Source organism: Anomaloglossus baeobatrachus, chromosome 5 (assembly GCF_048569485.1).
Source record: "Anomaloglossus baeobatrachus isolate aAnoBae1 chromosome 5, aAnoBae1.hap1, whole genome shotgun sequence".
NCBI lineage: Eukaryota > Metazoa > Chordata > Amphibia > Anura > Aromobatidae > Anomaloglossus > Anomaloglossus baeobatrachus.
The window spans coordinates 504,430,422-504,449,754 of NC_134357.1; the positions used below are offsets into that span (position 1 = coordinate 504,430,422).

Sequence of the window (19,333 nt, forward strand, 5' to 3'; positions counted from 1 at the left end):
ATGAGGTTACAAAACCAATTTAGTGCTTTAGAAAGTCAGTTAAAAAGTAGTTAGGAGTGTTCAAATCAAGACATTGATAAGGGTGCCCATACTTTTGCACCGGTCAAATTTTATTTAAATGCGAATTGCACATTTTTTGTTAGTAAAATAAACCTCATTTCAATCCAGAAATATTACGGAGTCCATCAGTTATTAGATATATGAAACTGAAATAGCTGTTGCAAAAACCCGAAGTGTTATAAAGAAAAAAGGTTAACATGAATAGGGGTGCCCAAACTTTTAACTTTTTCATATGACTGTATATATATATATATATATATATATATATATATATATATATATATATATATATATATATATATATAAATAATACACACACACACACACACACACACACTGGAGCCAATTACAAAATGAGATATAGAAATATTAGATGATCAACTGTGGAAGGGAGTACTTGGAGTTATAAGTCACATGTGCTACCATGACCATGACTACCACTTCCTGGCATGCCACGGTGTCCGTGCTTGCGCTGACGTCTTACAATGCTGTACTGCAAGAAGAGGTGCTCAAGCTGGATGGCGGTGCATGTGGTGCATCCCTCCAAATATAATGGAAGCGGCAGAAAATATCCTCATAAAGCAAATAGATGAGGCAGCGCTTCAAGGAGACGTCAGTCATTATGGGGGACTTCAATTACTCTGAAATAAATTGGATAGCAAAAACCTGCAGGTCCAGGAAAGGAAACAGGTTTTTGACAACAATGAAGGACACTTGCCTATCAGAACTAGTTCAGGACCCAACAAAAAGGGGGGCACTGTTAGACTTAATATTAACCAATAAGCTGGGCCGCATATCAAATATACGGGTTGAGGGTCACTTCGGGAATAGTGATCACAAAATAAAAAGTTTTCATGTATCCTTTAATAAGATGTATAGTACAGGAGCTACAAAGACAATTTCAGGAGGCAAATTTCCAACGTATTAAACATGATTTCAGTGCAAAAAGCTGGGACAATATCCTGAGAAATAAAAGTGCACAAAGCAAATGGGACACTTATCTAAGCATCCTGAATAGGACCTGTGCAAAATGTATACCGTAGGGGAATAAACAAGTTAGAAATAGAAGGAAACCACAATGGCTAAATAGAGCAGTAAAGGGGGCAAGAAATTACAAAAAGAAAATGTTTTTCGAGAATTAAAGCAAGAGAGTAGTAAGGACGCATTAAATACTTAGAAAATTAAATAAATTCTGTAAAAAAAATCAAGGCAGCAAAGAATGAGTCAGAGACTCATTGCCAGAGAATGTAAAAATAACCCAAAATTATTCATCAACTACATAAATAGTAAAAAACTCAAAAATCATAGTGTTGGTCTCCTCAAAAATAGTATGGGTGAACTGGTGGAAGAGGATGAAGGAAAGGTCAATCTGCTAAATGTATTTACGCAAGAAAACCCCAGGACAGATGACATGATCAGGAATACCATAAATTCCCCATTAAATGTCAGCTGCTAAAGGGAACCTGTCAGGTCCAATATATACCCAGAGCCACGAGCAGTTCTGGGTGCATATTGCTAATCCCTGCCTAACCGTCCCTGTATACACTTGCATAGATTAAGAGATCTTTAGAAAAAGTATTTCTAAAGATCTTTTACTATATGCTAATGAGCAAGGGCACTAGTCCCCTGGTAGTTAGTTCCCCGGCCAGTCACCCCCATTAGCACGTTAGTACACTCCTGTGGGCATGCTAACGTGCTAATGAATACGCAGCGTCACAGAATGATCTCACTCACTTCTCTGCCGCCATCGCGTCCGACGGGGGATTTCGGCTCATTGCGTATGACCCAAGAGTTTGGCTCAGTTTGAAGCCAGGAGGCATAAACCTGGCTTCATAGTGTGCAAGACCTAAACTCAGGGGTCATGCGCACTGAGTCGAAATCCACCGTCGGACGCAATGGCGGCGGAGAGGTGAGTGAGATCATCCTGTGACGCTGCGTATTCATTAGCATGTTAGCACGCCCACAGGGACGTACTAACAAGCTAATGGGAGCAACTGGCCGGGGAACTAACGCCTAGGGGACTAGTGCCTTCGCTCATTAGCATGCGATATAAGATCTTTAGAAATACTTTTTCTAAAGATCTCTTTATCCATGCTAGTGTATACAGGGACAGTTAGGAAGGGATTAGCAATATACACCCAGAACTGCTCGTGGTTCTGTGTGCATATTGGACCTGACAGGTTCCCTTTAATCCAGCAGGAAGTACATCTCCTCTTCAAAATCACTAAGGTAGACAAATCCCCAGGCCCGGATACCATACATCCCTGAGTACTGCAAGAATTACCGTATTTTACGGATTGTAAGACGCACTTTTTTCCCCAAAAATGGGGGTGCGTCTTACAAACTGGATAAGGTTTACCGGGGCGGCGATGGTGGAGCAAGGTCATAGCAGGCAAGGTTGGCGATACTGAGAGCTCGGAACAACAGTGGAGCAGCTCAGGAGGGTCACAGGACTGGCTTGGGAGTGTCACGGCAGTGGCGGATGCCATTGATCTGCCAGCGGACTGTGGGTGTGTCACTCCAGTGGAGTGGCTCAGGAGGGTCACAGGATGGGGTGTCTCGGCGGTGGGTGCATTAAGCTGACTAGGGGCTCCAGTCACCTGCGGTTGAAGCAATGGACTTAAAAAAAATGGCCGTGTAGGCAGCGCATGTGATTAACGAGATGGACCTCAAGAAAATGGCCGCAGAGTCCTATCTACGCACACACCGCCTCCACAGCCATATTCTTGGAGTCCATTTTGACAACCACGGGCGATTCAATGGAGTCCGCAGTCAGATCAATGGAACCCGCCGTCGAGACATCCCATCCTGTGACCCTCCTGAGTCGTTCCACTGCAGTGACAACCCCGCCAGCAGATCAGTGGCTCCTGCCACCGCCACACCCCTGCAGACCGCCAGCAGATCAATGGTGCCTCCGAACCCAAAGTATCGCTGAGCCTCCTGAGCTGCAACACCCCGTCCTCTGAGTGAGCAGCATCTCCCTGCCTCCTGTGACCTTCCTGAGCCGCTCCACCACCGTCGCTCCCCCCTGGTGAGCATTGGGATTAAGACGCACTAGGATTATAAAACGGACTCTCATTTTAACATTAAAAATTGTTTTTTCCTATTTACCTCCTGTAAATTTCGGGTGAGTTATATAATCTGGTGCATCTTATAAAACAAAAAATGCGGTAAGTACAGTGATAGATAAACCATTATTTTTAATATTCACAGATTCAATAATAACAAGGACAGTACCACAGGAATGGCTCATAGAAAATGTGGTGCTAATATTCCAAAAGGGGACAAAATATGAGCCTGGATATTATAGACTGGTAAGTTTAACCTCTACTGTGGGTAAAAACCCTTTATTTTTTCCCAAGAGATGCTATCCTGGAGTATGTCAAAAAGAATACCCTCATGACCCAGTATCAACATGGGTTTCTGAGGTATCAGTCCTGTCAAACTAGTTTGATTGGCTTCTATGAGAAGGTAAGTTCCAGATTGGACTAGGGAAATGCAGTGGATATTGTCTATTTGAATTTTTTCAAGGCATTTGATACAGTGCTACACAAAAGGTTGGTACATAAAATGAGAATAATGGGAATGTAGGAAAATATGTGTAACTGGGTTAATGAACTAGCTCAGTGATAGGGCACAAAGGGTGGTTTTAATGTTACACACTTGATCTGGGTCATAGTTAACAGTGGGGGGTAGCACAGGGGTCAGTATTGGGCCCTCTTCTTTTTATCATATTTATTAATGACCTTGTAGGGGGCATTGCAGATGATACTAAACTCTGCAAGGTAATCAATTCAGAGGAGCAAAATTTATTATTACAGAAAGATTTATGTAAGGCTAAGTTCACATTTCCGTTGATTTGTATCAGTCACATGCGTCGCTTGACGCATGTGACTGATGCGCTGTTCAACGCTGTACAACGGATGACAAAGAACAGAATTTTTTGTCGGATTCCGTTGTGTGCGGGGGGCGGAGTTCGGGGGCAGAGCCGAGCGGGGGGCGGGGCCAGGCGCTGAGGATGTCAGTGGAAGTGCTGCGGTCTGCATGGCTGGGGACAGGTGAGTGTATCTGTGAGTGAGTGAGTGTGTGTATGTGCATGTATGTATGTATGTATGTATGTATGTATGTGTGTGCACATGCAAAGTGCGGGAGGGGGCGGAGCCGAGCGGGGGGCGGGGCCAGGCGCTGAGGATGTCAGTGGAAGTGCTGCGGTCTGCATGGCTGGGGACAGGTGAGTGTATCTGTGAGTGAGTGAGTGTGTGTATGTGCATGTATGTATGTATGTATGTATGTATGTGTGTGCACATGCAAAGTGCGGGAGGGGGCGGAGCCGAGCGGGGGGCGGGGCCAGACGAGGGTGTCAGTGGCAGTGCTTGTCTGCATGGCTGGGGACAGGTGTGTGTGTGTGTGTGTACATACATGTGCGGAGTGCGGGAGGGGGCGGGGCCGAGCGGGGAAGTGTCGGCCTCCCTGCACACGTAACCAGCCTTAATATCGGGTAACAGCAAAGCACCCGATGTTTACCTTGGTTACCCGATATTTACCTTGGTTACGGGCCTACACCGCTTAGCGCTGGCTCCTTGCACCGTAACCAGGGTAAATATCGGGTAACCAACCAAAGCTGGTGATGTGTGCAGGGAGCCAGAGAGCATGCGCAGCGAAATCCGACGGATCTCGCTGCTCAAAAAACGTTACATGCTGCGTTCCCCCCGCCCGGCGGTCAGTCGTTCCACGACTGATCAGTCGGGCGGAGGGTGCAACGCAGCATCATCAGTCACAATCCGCTGCTCATACAAGTCTATGGGAGCAGCGGAATCCGCTAAACGGATTCCGCTGTTTACAAGAGCAGCGGATTGTGACTGATAGATTTTAGCGGAAATGTGAACTTAGCCTAAGCTGGAGGCTTGGGCTGAGAAATGGCTATTGAAGATTAATGTGTATAAATGTAAGGTCATGCGCTTAGATACAGGAAATAAAATTTATAATTATGTACTTCATTGTAAAACACTGGATAAAACTGTCACTTAAAAAGACTTTGGTGTATGGATATACAGCAAACTCACCTTTACTGACCAGTGTCGAGCAGATTCTGGTAAATCTAGTAAAATAATGGGATGCATTAAAAGAGGCATAGGCATAGATACTCATGAGAAGAACATAGTTTTGCATCTATACAAGTCACTAGTACGACCACATTTAGAATACTGTGTACAAATTTGGCCTACGGTGTATAAGATGGATATATTCAGCAGTGTGAATGGAGTCTACCAAAAGGCAAAGTAAATAATTCAGCAAGGTTAGAAAATATATTAAAACTTAAACGAGTAACCATTTAAGTAAAGGTTAAGTTTTAATCTATTTTCTACCCTTCCTGGATTATATATAAGAAGCACATAGCTGAACTAGAGCGGGTGCAGAGAAGAGCAACCAAGGTTATTAAAGGAATGGGTGGATGCAATACCAATACAGGTTATTAAACGTGGGGTTATTAAGTTTGGAAAAACAAAGCCTAAAGGTCCATTTACACGCAACGACATAGCTAACGAGATGTCATTGGGGGTCACGGAATTCGTGACGCACATCCGGCTTCGTTAGCGACGTCGTTGCGTGTGAAATGTACGTACGACCGCTAACGATCAAAATTACTCACCTAATCGCTGATCGTTGACACATCGTTCATTTTCATGATATTGTTGCACATGTCTCCACTTCATAGACATCATGCACATACAGCTCCGCTCCGTACATATATGCGCACGGCTCTGTTTCATACACATCATACACATGTAGCTCCACTCCGTACACATAGTGTGCGCATGTCTCCACTTCATAGACATCACGCACATACAGCTCTGCTCTGTAGACATTGTATGCATACGGCTCTGCTCCATACTCTTTGTACACACACAGCTCCACTCCATAGACACCGTACACTTACAGCTGCGCTCTGAACACATCATATGCTCACGGCTCCGCTCTGTTTACATCGCACAAACTTGGCTCTACTCCGAACATTTTGTACACACTTGGCCTGTAGAAATCGGACACACACGGCTCTGCTCCATAGACATTGTATGAGATTTTTTTTTCCAGAATGAAAAAGATTTCTCCAAAATGCGTTGAAATTAAGATTGTTCCTTACTTCGGCAGCGCGGCATTTGACCCCTTCTTAGGCCTCCTTCACACACCCGTGCAAAATAATGTTTTGCATGGTCCGTGGTGAAGGTATGTATGTGTATGCATGTGTTTTACGTGTGCTGTCCCTGGGTTATTCGTGTGACATTGGGATAGTCTGAGCTGGTATACTTACCTGTATCTGTCGCTGCTCTCACTTCCGGGTCTGTGCTGAGCGCAGTGAATTAGCGGGCCCAGAAGTAACAGCAGCGCTGGAGACAGGGAAGTATAAAACTTCATTATTTTTATGTAACCTGTGCTTTCTCCGGTGTTACACTGATGTCACATAGATCACATCAGTGTGTGTTGTGTGCAACACCCGTGCGTCCGTCAGAAAACAGACATGTCGCCGTGTGGAGCTCACTGACACGTGTGTGCTCCACACAGATACACGGTCCATGTCAAAACACAGACGTGTGCACAGACCCATTGGTTTTAATGGGTCTACATGTGTCCGTGTCTCCGGTACGTGTGAAAACGGACGTCATGGAGGTGTGAAGGGGGTCTTATGCGATACATTTTGCTCTATGTGGGGCTGCAGCAGCCGGTTTGACATGTGCATCAAGTGGTTGTGACTCTCACAACCCCGCAAGCTGAGAATCCTCAGTGTTGTTCTCCCATAACCCCCCTCATATAAGACCCCATATGCGCTCCTTTTTGTCTTCCGATTTATTTATAAACATTGTACACAAACAACTCCGCTCTGTACATGTTGTATGCCCAAGTCTCCCCTCCACAGGCATCTACACTTACATCTCTGCTCCGTAAACATCCTACACACACGGCTCCGCTCCGTACACATTGTATCCTCACGGCTTCTCTCCATACACATCCTACACACACGGCTCAGGACTGTACATATCATATACTCACGGCTCTACTCTATAGACATCGTACACACTCGGCAACGCTCCGTACACGTTGTATGTGCACAGCTCTGCTCCGTACACATTGTATCCCATAGCTGAGGTTTGTACACATCATACACACGCAGATCCACTCCACAGACATCAAATTCACACGGCTCAGCTCCATACATGTTGTATGTGCACAGTTCTGCACCCTACACCTCGTACACACACGGCTCCGCTCTGTACACGTAGTACACACACGGCTCCGCTATGTACACGTAGTACACACACGGCTCCGCTCTGTACACGTAGTACACACACGGCTCCGCTCTGTACACGTAGTACACACACGGCTCCGCTCTGTACACGTAGTACACACACGGCTCCGCTCTGTACACGTAGTACACACACGGCTCCACTCCCTACACCTTGTACACACACGGCTCTGCTACATCCACACTGTACATCCCTCCTGACTCCACACATAAACTTCCCCTCACCCAGCACAGCAGAGTCCTGCACACACTGAGGAGCTGATCATGTGACCCCTGACTCCTCCCCTCCATGTGACATCATCACAGGTCCTGTAAGCACAGAACAGCCTGTATATCAAATCAAATAAGCTTTATTGGCAGGACCAAATACAAATTAGTTTTGCCAAAGCAAGTGTACAATAGGGACAGGGACTGGGACTGTGGGGATGGTGGGTGGGGCACTTCTAGGATGGGGGCTATGAAAGTCCATGGCTTATGATGGGGCATATCCAGGGTGGGGACTGTAGGAAGGATGGATGGGGCACATCCAGGGTGGGGATTGGGGGGGCCACATCTGGGATGGGGGGCTATGGAAGTCCATGGCTTATCATAGTTCTCTTTCTCGAAGTCTATGACATTCGCTCACATACCGCACTGCTATCTGCACTGCGCTCTCTTCTTCCCCCAGCAGGATATATGTTTTCTCTTCCTCCTTCATGGAGCTGAAATCCGGGAAGAGATGGGAGAGTTTCCTGAAGTGAGTGTCCCTCACTGCTGAGTACTTGGTGCAGTGTAGCAGGAAGTGGGTTTCATCCTCCAGGGCCTCCAGGTCACAGTGTTGGCACAGTCTGTCCTCCCTGGGCTTGTAGCTCTGCTTGTGTCGACCGGATTCGATGCCTAGACTGTGGGCACTGAGTCTATATCAGCTCAGGGTCCTGCGGTCTCTGGGATCTGGGAGTTTCTCCAGATATGGGGTCAGTCTGTAGTCTCTCTGTAGTCTCTGGTACGTGGTCAGTTTCTGTGAGGTGTTGATGTCGGTCCTCCAGTCATTGACACCTCTCCTGGCCCTCGTCCACCATCTTCCTGATTCTGGTTCTTGTCAGGCTGCTGTGATTGGTTATTTTGTCCAGTTGGGTTTGGGAGAGCTGTGCCAGGGGTCCTGGTTCATCTGACCCACGTATATATATCAGAGCTTTGTGGTGATGGGAGCTTGGATTGCTACTCTGTAGGTGAGCCTGAAATGATAGTGACCTCTTCAGAGCTGCTAGGTGTAGAGGGAATCTGCCCAGCTCAGCTCGACAGGCGCTGTTGGAGGTGCTTCGATGGACCTGGAGAAGGTGCTTACAGAATTCCAGGTGGAATATTTCTGTTGGCTGGAATCCCACCTTGACCAATCTGGGTAACCATATCTAGGGTTGCGTCTAGAATGGAGTTGATTTTTTGAGGCCCTCACTGCAGACGCTTTTTTTTGAGTCCCTCATTTTAGCAACTCCACACTAGATGGCTCTGTTGGGATTTCTCTCCCTCAAAAAATCAACTCCAATCTAGACAGCTTATCACAGAAACCACTAGAATGGAGTTGATTTTTTTGAGGTCCTCATATATATATGTATATATATATATACTGTGTGTATATATATATATATATATATATATATATATGTATATATACATACACAGACATATATATATGTATACACAGACATACGCACATACTGTATATATATGTACACACACACATATATATATATATATATATACATACGCACGGACATACAATATATATATATATATACAGTTAGATCCAGAAATATTTGGACAGTGACACAATTTTCGCGAGTTGGGCTCTGCATGCCACCACATTGGATTTGAAATGAAATCTCTACAACAGAATTCAAGTGCAGATTGTAACGTTTAATTTGAAGGTTTGAACAAAAATATCTGATAGAAATTGTAGGAATTGTACACATTTCTTTACAAACACTCCACATTTTAGGAGGTCAAAAGTAATTGGACAAATAAACCAAACCCAAACAAAATATTTTTATTTTCAATATTTTGTTGCGAATCCTTTGGAGGCAATAACTGCCTTAAGTCTGGAACCCATGGACATCACCAAACGCTGGCTTTCATCCTTCTTAATGCTTTGCCAGGCCTTTACAGCCGCAGCCTTCAGGTCTTGCTTGTTTGTGGGTCTTTCCGTCTTAAGTCTGGATTTGAGCAAGTGAAATGCATGCTCAATTGGGTTAAGATCTGGTGATTGACTTGGCCATTGCAGAATGTTCCACTTTTTTGCACTCATGAACTCCTGGGTAGCTTTGGCTGTATGCTTGGGGTCATTGTCCATCTGTACTATGAAGCGCCGTCCGATCAACTTTGTGGCATTTGGCTGAATCTGGGCTGAAAGTATATCCCGGTACACTTCAGAATTCATCCGTCTACTCTTGTCTGCTGTTATGTCATCAATAAACACAAGTGACCCAGTGCCATTGAAAGCCATGCATGCCCATGCCATCACGTTGCCTCCACCATGTTTTACAGAGGATGTGGTGTGCCTTGGATCATGTGCCGTTCCCTTTCTTCTCCAAACTTTTTTCTTCCCATCATTCTGGTACAGGTTGATCTTTGTCTCATCTGTCCATAGAATACTTTTCCAGAACTGAGCTGGCTTCATGAGGTGTTTTTCAGCAAATTTAACTCTGGCCTGTCTATTTTTGGAATTGATGAATGGTTTGCATCTAGATGTGAACCCTTTGTATTTACTTTCATGGAGTCTTCTCTTTACAGTTGACTTAGAGACAGATACACCTACTTCACTGAGAGTGTTCTGGACTTCAGTTGATGTTGTGAACGGGTTCTTCTTCACCAAAGAAAGTATGCGGCGATCATCCACCACTGTTGTCATCCGTGGACGCCCAGGCCTTTTTGAGTTCCCAAGCTCACCAGTCAATTCCTTTTTTCTCAGAATGTACCCGACTGTTGATTTTGCTACTCCAAGCATGTCTGCTATCTCTCTGATGGATTTTTTCTTTTTTTTCAGCCTCAGGATGTTCTGCTTCACCTCAATTGAGAGTTCCTTAGACCGCATGTTGTCTGGTCACAGCAACAGCTTCCAAATGCAAAACCACACACCTGTAATCAACCCCAGACCTTTTAACTACTTCATTGATTACAGGTTAACGAGGGAGACGCCTTCAGAGTTAATTTCAGCCCTTAGAGTCCCTTGTCCAATTACTTTTGGTCCCTTGAAAAAGAGGAGGCTATGCATTACAGAGCTATGATTCCTAAACCCTTTCTCCGATTTGGATGTGAAAACTCTCATATTGCAGCTGGGAGTGTGCACTTTCAGCCCATATTATATATATAATTGTATTTCTGAACATGTTTTTGTAAACAGCTAAAATAACAAAACTTGTGTCACTGTCCAAATATTTCTGGCCCTGACTGTAGTTCACCCAGATCAAACCAGATTTATGCCTGGGAAAAACACCTCTATAAATATAAGACGGGTCCAGTCCATAGTGCAATATAGCACACTGGTCCAGGAGAACGAGTGGGCCTTGGCCTCGCTGGACGCGGCCAAGGTATTTGACTCGGTAGAATGGCCATTTTTATTTGCCTGCCTCCAGAGATTCGCCTGTGGGCCTAAATTCAGTAATTGGATTTATATGTTGTATAGGTCCCCGACAGCCAGGATACTAGTCAATGGTGCTATGTCTACACCCTTCTCATTGAATCGGGGAACAAGACAGGGATGCCCCCTGTCTCCAGCATTATTTGCACTAGTTACCTGCAGATTCGCACAGCGATCCAATCCCACATACAGAAAATTGGAGTGAGGAAATTGATATCATCACTTCCTATGATAGGTATTCTAAAATCACAAGGACCTCGAGGCCTCATCTCAGCTGTATATACTTACCTGTTGTCGGTGGGGGTGGAGTCGGACCCCTTGCCAGCCCAGGATAGATGGAGACCTCTAATTCCCTCTCTACAGGGAGAGGAATGGAAAGAGATATTGGAATCTCCGACTGCGGTATCCCCTTCGGTTAATAATAAGTTGATTCAATGCTACATTATCCACCAGGCATACCTTACTCCAACTCGATTATTTAGTATGGGCCGTTCTCGTACATCGGAGTGCCCGAGGTGTCATCTCTCGGGGCAAATTTCATACATATGATTTGGATCTGTCCTAATATATCTTCGTACTGGCGGGGAGTGACATCTCTGCTGACATCGATTGTGTCGATTCCTGTTTTGTGTGACCCTTTGATATGCCTGTTTGGGGTCGTGGAGGAAGAGTCCTGGGATCAATACATGACAATATTCCTCAGAGAAGCATTGTTTCTGGCTAAGAAATTAATAGCTCTGAGGTGGATGGGAGATTCAAATCCAACTGTGCGGTCCTGGGTTAAACTAGTCAATGCAACCATAGTCTATGAGCGGGTGGTATATTATAATAGGGCGTGCCCGGGAAAATGTAACAAAATCTGGGGTTTGTGGAATTCTTCTCCAGACACACTTGCGGAGGTTTGAGGGAGATTATGCGGATAATGGTGGTTCCCGCTAGATGTTGGGATATGAAACACTGTCCAATGGTATATTGAGATATAATAATGCAATATGGCTGTTGTTGTTCTTTCTTTCTTCCTTTTTCTATTCCTCTTTCTATCTTGTTTTCAAAATATGATCATGCTGATGGATAGAGCTGTTCTTATGCTCAATATAAAATTATATATATATGCAAATGATAAGAAGTATGGATAATAACCTTGTTCTATGTTAAGTGCTAAAGATATTATGGACTTTATATGACTGTTCATTGTTATATTTAAATATTACTATCTATATACTGAGCTATCTTTCTATGGCAAATGTCAGTTGTACCATGTTTGAAATTGTTAATAAAACGAAGTTAAAAAAAAAAGACACAAGCTTGGGATGGGAAGTTTTGTGCTGATGGAAAGAGGCTCTTTCCCGCAGCACCCAACTTTCCGATACTCTGATATGGGAAAGCTGGGTGCTGAGGGAAAGATGTGTAGCAGACAATAGGGATGCTGGGTGCTGAGGACAAGATGGATATCAGAACATAGGAAAGCTGGGTGCTGATAGAAAAAGGGATTTCAGATCATGGGAAACCTGGGTGCTGAGGGAAAGATCCAAGCGTTAACGTCATTATCCCGTACCCCGAGTGTTGGTGTAATTATCCTGTGTCCCGAGTGTCAGCGTCATTATCCCATACCCTGAATGTCAGTGTCATTATCCCGTACCCCGTGTGTCTGTGTTGGGGGGCCCAGGTCCCAACTTTGCACTGGGGCCCATGAAACTCTAGTTACACCACTGCTCAGTACAGAGATGACTAGATCGCAGTTCTTGCACTGAGGTTCATGATTTCTGGGCACTGTACTGTCTATAAGGCCAGAGTCACACTGGCGTATCTCGCATTGCACTCGGCTTCATGTTAGACAATGCTGCAGGTCAGATCTACGATCTTTTCTTCAGTCCCAATCGGACTGAGGAAAAAATGGCAGTATGTTGCGATTGCAGGGAGTCTGGACTCACTTGCACTCATACAAGTGTATGGGTGCGTGTGAAACATCGCACTGCGCTCGGATGACATCTGTATACGCAAAGACAAGTAATGGAGAAGATGGAGAGATTAATCCCTCCCTCTCCCCTTCACCTGTGATCCGATAACACTGGATCAGATCACTGTATAATGACACTCGACTTACACTCACAACAGAACCTGATCCGAGTGCCATTAGCATATCTCATCTGATGCCTTATGCTAGTGTGGCACTGGCCTAAGGAAAACCCTCTGAACAGCAACTCCATTCTAATTTTCTCAGTACAGATATGACTAGATCAGAGTTGCTGCACTGAGGTTCATGATGTCTGATCTCACAGCACTGTTTATAAGGGACGTCCTCTGTACAGTAACTCCATTCTAGCTGTCTCACTACAGAGGTGAATAGATCAGAGTTGCTGCACTGAGGTTCATGATGTCTGATCTCACAGCACTATTTATAAGGGACGTCCTCTGTACAGTAACTCCATTTTATCTCACTAGAGGTGACTAGATCGGAGTTGCTGCACTGAGGCTCATGATTTCTGAGCTCACTGTACTGTCTATAAGAATGTCTGGTGTACATCAACTCCATTATAGATGTTTCAGTACAGAGATGACTAGATCGGAGTTGTTGCACCTAGGTCCATGATTTCTGGGTATTGTCTATAAGGATGTCCTCACTGCCGCAACTCCATTCTAGCTGTCGCACTACAGAGGTGAGTAGATCGGAGTTGCTGAACTGAGGCTCATGATTTCTGAGATCACAGTACTGCCTATAAGGACGGCCTCAGCCAGTCCATGCATTGTGTTCCGAGATTGTACAGACGTGCATAGATGTTTGAATGAACCCTCATTCAAGTCGTCAGGATCAGACAATCTGATGTGTATGGGGGCTTTCCGACTTCCCTCGAGAATGGATGTCAAGGGAGGGAAGGAACCGGCTTATTGGAATTCCACTTGTTGATCCTTTTGTTCTCTTGAAAGATAAGCCACCACCAGAGGAGGCGACATCTGCTCTCAGAGAGAGAACACAAGAATATCTGGCCGAGCACTCCTATATGTGATAGTCAAGAGAGAGCCGTCGGCCAAATGATTGTAGGGGTTGTTTACGGGCCTTAAAGGGTTTGTGTAGTGAAAACAAGTTATCACCTATCCATGGGCCCAGTGATAACCTGCTGATCAGTGTCCGATCACTGGAACCCGCACCGATTGGGAAAACGGCGAATTTTTATCCATTTTTAGCATGGATGCCACACATACTCATGTTATTCTATGGTGTTCCTCACACATGCGTGTTTTCACATGAACCGTGTGGCCCCATGTTTCCCTACACGCAGAGATGTCCGTTTTTCTCCGGTAGCACAAGTGTCACACACTGATGTGATCCGCATGACACGTACTGGAGAAAATATGTGTCTCTGAAATAAAATGTTTTTTTATACTCTCTTGTCTCCAGCCCTGCTGACACCTGCTTCCGATCCCCGCTCATTATACTCAATGAATATGCCCTGCATGGAGGACCTGGGAGCACCAGAGACGTCAGTGCCAGGGACAGTATCACGGGTGACAGGTGAGTATCCAGCAGTGTGTGTGCAGTGAGGTCAGGAGTATCCAAGGAACTGATGATATCCTGACGACACCCATGCTACTGTGGGTGTAGTGACAGTGACTTCACGGGTTCATCAAAGTTCATTGGGAACTCCGTTGAACCCATGACGTTACTGCCGCGACACCCACAATAACGCGGACATCACAGGGGTGTCATCAGGACGTCATTGAGTTCATTGTGAACTCTGATTAACCGGTGACATCACTGCTGCGCCCGCACACATACTGCTGAGGTCGTCCCTGCGGTGACCTGAACTCACCTTATGAGATCCAGGTCACTGAACAGAAGCATACACAGGTGTGTGTGTGTGTGTGTGCTCTCACAATCAATGAGGAACGTTCGGTTCTCCATTGAATGTGACAGCAGTATAGGATCGACGTGGCTGCCCCCAATTGGATTTCGACAGACCAGGATTAGGGCTTTGATAGAGAAATAAATTGGAAAAGAGGGTGTCTCGTCTTTAGTTATTGAATGATTCTCCTTTTAGGTCTTTCCAGGTTTGCTTTTGAGGAATGTCATGGGACCTCACCATGGATTATGGCGGAATTTTTATTTATAAAAATCAAATAAATTGGTGAATGAGGGCCGAGTCGGAGGTTTTTTGTTCAAATAAACTTTGTTATTCTTATTTCAACTACTGGATTAGTAATAGGGGGTGTATGCTAGACGCCACCCATTACTAATACCAAAGCTTGATACCAGCTGGAGCTGGCATCAACCCTACATATATTACCCCATTTGCCATCGCACCAGAGCAACGGGAAGTGCCGAGTCCATCACCAGAATTAGCGCCTCTAATGGATGTGCCACTTCTCAGGCGTCTGTGAGCTGCTATTGTAAGGGCTCATGCGCACGTACCTGCTGAATATTCTGCAGCGATTTGACAGCACGTGCGCCTCAAATCGCTGCAGAAACACTGCATAATTAGTGCACGGAGCTGCATCCACAACGCACAAATAATTGACATGCTGCTTTTATGAACGCACGGATTTGGGTCAAAATTTTAGCACCCAAATCGCTGCGTTCAAAAAAAGCAACGTGCGCACATATCATGCACAATCTACATATATTGTGCAGTGAACGCAGGACACGTGCATTTACGCTGCAGTGCAATACATAGCGTAAATGCATTTAAATATGCAACGTGCGCATGAACCCTTAGGCTGGAAAGGGCCAAATAACCATAGCTCTTTCCACCCTAATAATATCATCCCCCAGTGGTCTGCTGTACCATGGCTGGTTTTTAGTAAAATGGAGGGGACCCACAACATTTTTTTAAATCTAAAAATTTTAAAAATAAGTGTGAAATCACCTCTATTTTTCATAACCAGCCAAGGTACAGCAGACAACTGCGGTTGCCTGCACCTGCTGCTGTTCCTGTGCTAAACATGAAAATTGGGGGTCCTGCGTCTTTTTTTTTTTTTTAATTAAAAAATAAAAATGGTGTAAAACAACTGGTCAAGCTATCTATCTAAGATGCATGTTAGTCCAATGGCATTGGACTAACATGCATCTTCTCTCTCTTCACACAAGTATATATCTCTGCTTGCTGAAGTGTAATGTCTGCTCCCCTCTGCTCCTGTTGAATTCATTTTCCTGGTATATATCTCTGATTACTGTGACTTATGCTATGTCACCTTTACATTATGTTTAATACTCACTGATGTATGACTGTATCTTCTGCTTTGTAAATCTTATCTGATGGTGGAAGGTGTGAATCTGTGTAGACTAGAGTCCGGGCGGGTGTCAAATGTTCTGATTCCTTTGATTCCTTAGGCGGGCTTTGCACACTACGACATCGCAGGTGCGATGTCGGTGGGGTCAAATTGAAAATGACGCACTTCCGGCATCGCATGCGACATCGTAGTGTGTAAAGGCTCGATGATACGATTAACAAGCGCAAAAGCATCGTAATCGTATCATCGGTGCAGCGTCGGTATAATCCATAATTACGCTGACGCGACAGTCCGATGTTGTTCCTCGCTCCTGTGGCAGCATACATCGCTGTGTGTGAAGCCGCAGGAGCGAGGAACATCTTCTACCGGCGTCACTGCGGCTTCCATAGGATATGCGGAAGGAAGGAGGTGGGCGGGATGTTTACATCCTGCTCATCTCCGCCCCTCCGCTCCTATTGGCCGCCTGCCGTGTGACGTCGCAGTGACGCCGCACGACCTGCCCCCTTAACAAGGAGGCGGGTCGTTGGCCAGAGCGACGGTCGCAGGACAGGTGAGTCCATGTGAAGCTGCCGTAGCGATAATGTTCGCTACGGCAGCTATCACAAGGATATCGCTGCTGCGACGGGGGCGGGGACTATCGCGCTCGGCATCGCAGCTTCGGCCTGCGATGTCGCAGCGTGCAAAGTACCCCTTAGGCTTGCGTCACATCAGTGTTTTTTTGCCTGAAGGCAAAAAAATTCAAACTGCATGTTACTTATCTCTACTTACCTTATCTCCCCATAGTGATGTTTTTTTTAGGTTTTTGCACCCAGTTCAGACTTAGAATGGTGTTCCAAATGTTATTCCTTATTGTTAGTAGTTTTTCGTTTGTGAACCCTCCCCAACCACACCTATTGCCAATCCATATCATACGCATAAATAGCCTGGGTCTCAGCTTCCCATACACGGTAAGTTTTTTAACTGCATGAGAGGACACACAAGCTAGGGACCCCAACGTAGAGAAATACTTTGGCGTAGTGTTGGGGCTCTATTGCATTGATCAATTCAGTAGCTAAATTTCTCTTGATTCATATGTTCATGGCAGTAATGCAGATTCCATTTTTCACATTTTCACACTTACATATAGCTATTGGATTTTTCAAGTCAGTATTCACACAGCAGTTTCTGCTATTTCATGTATTCCCCTTACATAGTCACTGGTGTGCATACCTTATCTCCCCATAGTACTTTTAAATGAAACCATAAGTTTTACCATATGGTGTACTGGAAAACAGCAAAAAAATTCCAAGTGTGCAAAAACTGCAAAAAAAGTGTGATGGCACAATAGTTATTGGGATGTTTTATTCACGGTGTTCACTACATGGTAAAACTGATGTGTTGGTATGATGTCTGAGGTCAGTGCAAGTTTGTAGACACCAAATATATATAGGTTTACTTGTATCTAAGGGGTTAAAAAAAATTCACAAGCTTGTCCAATAAAAGTGGCGCACGTTTTGCTCACACACTCAACACATTTATGAAACCCTCTTTTTCTATGAAACACTATCGTTCACACAATCACGCATTCTCCACATCTGTATCGAAAAAATTAAAAAAGGGGTTCCGTTAATTCAAAAATAAATTAAAAAAATAAAAAAATAAAGATAATGAAGATAATCCAATATCTAAATATCGATAACTAGAAAAATATAGATATTTAGATAGATGCATTGCAATATATATATAAATAGATAGAAAGTTAGCAGCAGATTGGTCACAATATTTAAAGATCGAATGATAGATATATATAGGTTTATTATGAAAAGTAAACTTTAAAAAAAATAAAAATTGTTTGTTTGCTAAAGAATAATCCCTAACAATAGATGAAGAATGATATATATTTTGTAATTTAATAATATATATATATATATATATATATGCCTTTATCTTCGGCCCCTTTCACACGTCAGTGATTCTGGTACGTTTGTGCTTTTTTTAAACGTACCAGAATCACTGACATACGCAGACCCATTATAATGAATGGGTCTGCTCACACGTTAGTGATTTTTCACTGCACGTGTCTCCTTGCGGCGTACCCGCGTGTGCGTGATTGCCGCACGGAGACATGTCCATTTTTTTCTGGCATCACTGATGTTCCACGGACCACGCAGTGGTGTGGTCCGTGAAACACGTGCCAGAAAAAAACGTGCATTTAAAATAATAAACATTTTAACTCACCCGGCGTCCAGCGATGTCCTCTGCAGCCCGTTCTGCCTGCTGCTTCTAAGCTGGCTGATTACTGTCGCGCATCTTAATGATGCACGACACAGCGGCCGACCCGGAAGCAGCTGCTGCAGGGGTCACCGCCGGCCGGATGCTGCACCGTGGGAGGATTCAGCACCACAGAGAGCGGGAGCGGGCACAGGTGAGTTGATTTCTAAGTGCAATCACGGACCACGGAGAACGGAGCCCGGATTGCACTTAGACAACCCACGTGTGCCGTGATTCACGGCACACGCAGGGACATGTGCGTGTTTTACACGCCAGTGAAAAACGTCTGTGTTTTTCACTGACGTGTGAAACGGGCCTTAAATATATGAAATTTATATATTTATTCATAAAGTTAAAAATATATTTTATATAGTAAAGAGATTTTTAAGAAAAATAAAGAATTATAAGAAATTTAAAGAAAACAATGTGCTTCAGACAATGGTTTGTACGGCAGAAATGAACCATCCAGCCGCATACAACCGAAAGTGAGAAACCAGAATCCGGCGCCCATTGAAATACATTGCAGCTACGGCTAAAATGTACAGGATCCGGTGAGCTGCAGTTTTTGGACGGAGGCCAAAAACGCAACATGTTACGTTTTTGCAACATGGTAAAAAAATGCAACTCACCGGATCCAGACATAGCCGCATGCAAACGGATGCAAACACATGCTGCCGCAAGTCTATTGACTTTGCATTGAGCAGTCAACGGATCCGGCAACATGCGTTTTGCGTTTTTCTGCCGACCGGCAGAAAAACGCTGATGTGAAGCCAGCCTTAATCATTCCCTGGTGTGATCACCTTTTGTTAATATCCCTTAACAAGCTGAGCTCCCATAATCCCCCTCATCTACTCCTCTAGTCTGCACTATATATCTGGTGCTTT

The 19,333-nt window shown here is 44.7% G+C and overlaps 1 protein-coding gene across 1 annotated transcript in view; it reads left to right on the forward strand.

The window, feature by feature from the left end:
- The first annotated feature begins 1,955 nt into the window (after positions 1 to 1,955).
- Positions 1,956 to 19,333, forward strand: part of LOC142312842 (uncharacterized) — a 53,148-nt gene continuing 35,770 nt past the window's right edge. The window contains exon 1 of the mRNA XM_075351829.1: positions 1,956 to 1,969. Coding sequence (XP_075207944.1) covers positions 1,956 to 1,969 — 14 coding nt within the window. The remainder of the gene's footprint in view (positions 1,970 to 19,333) is intronic.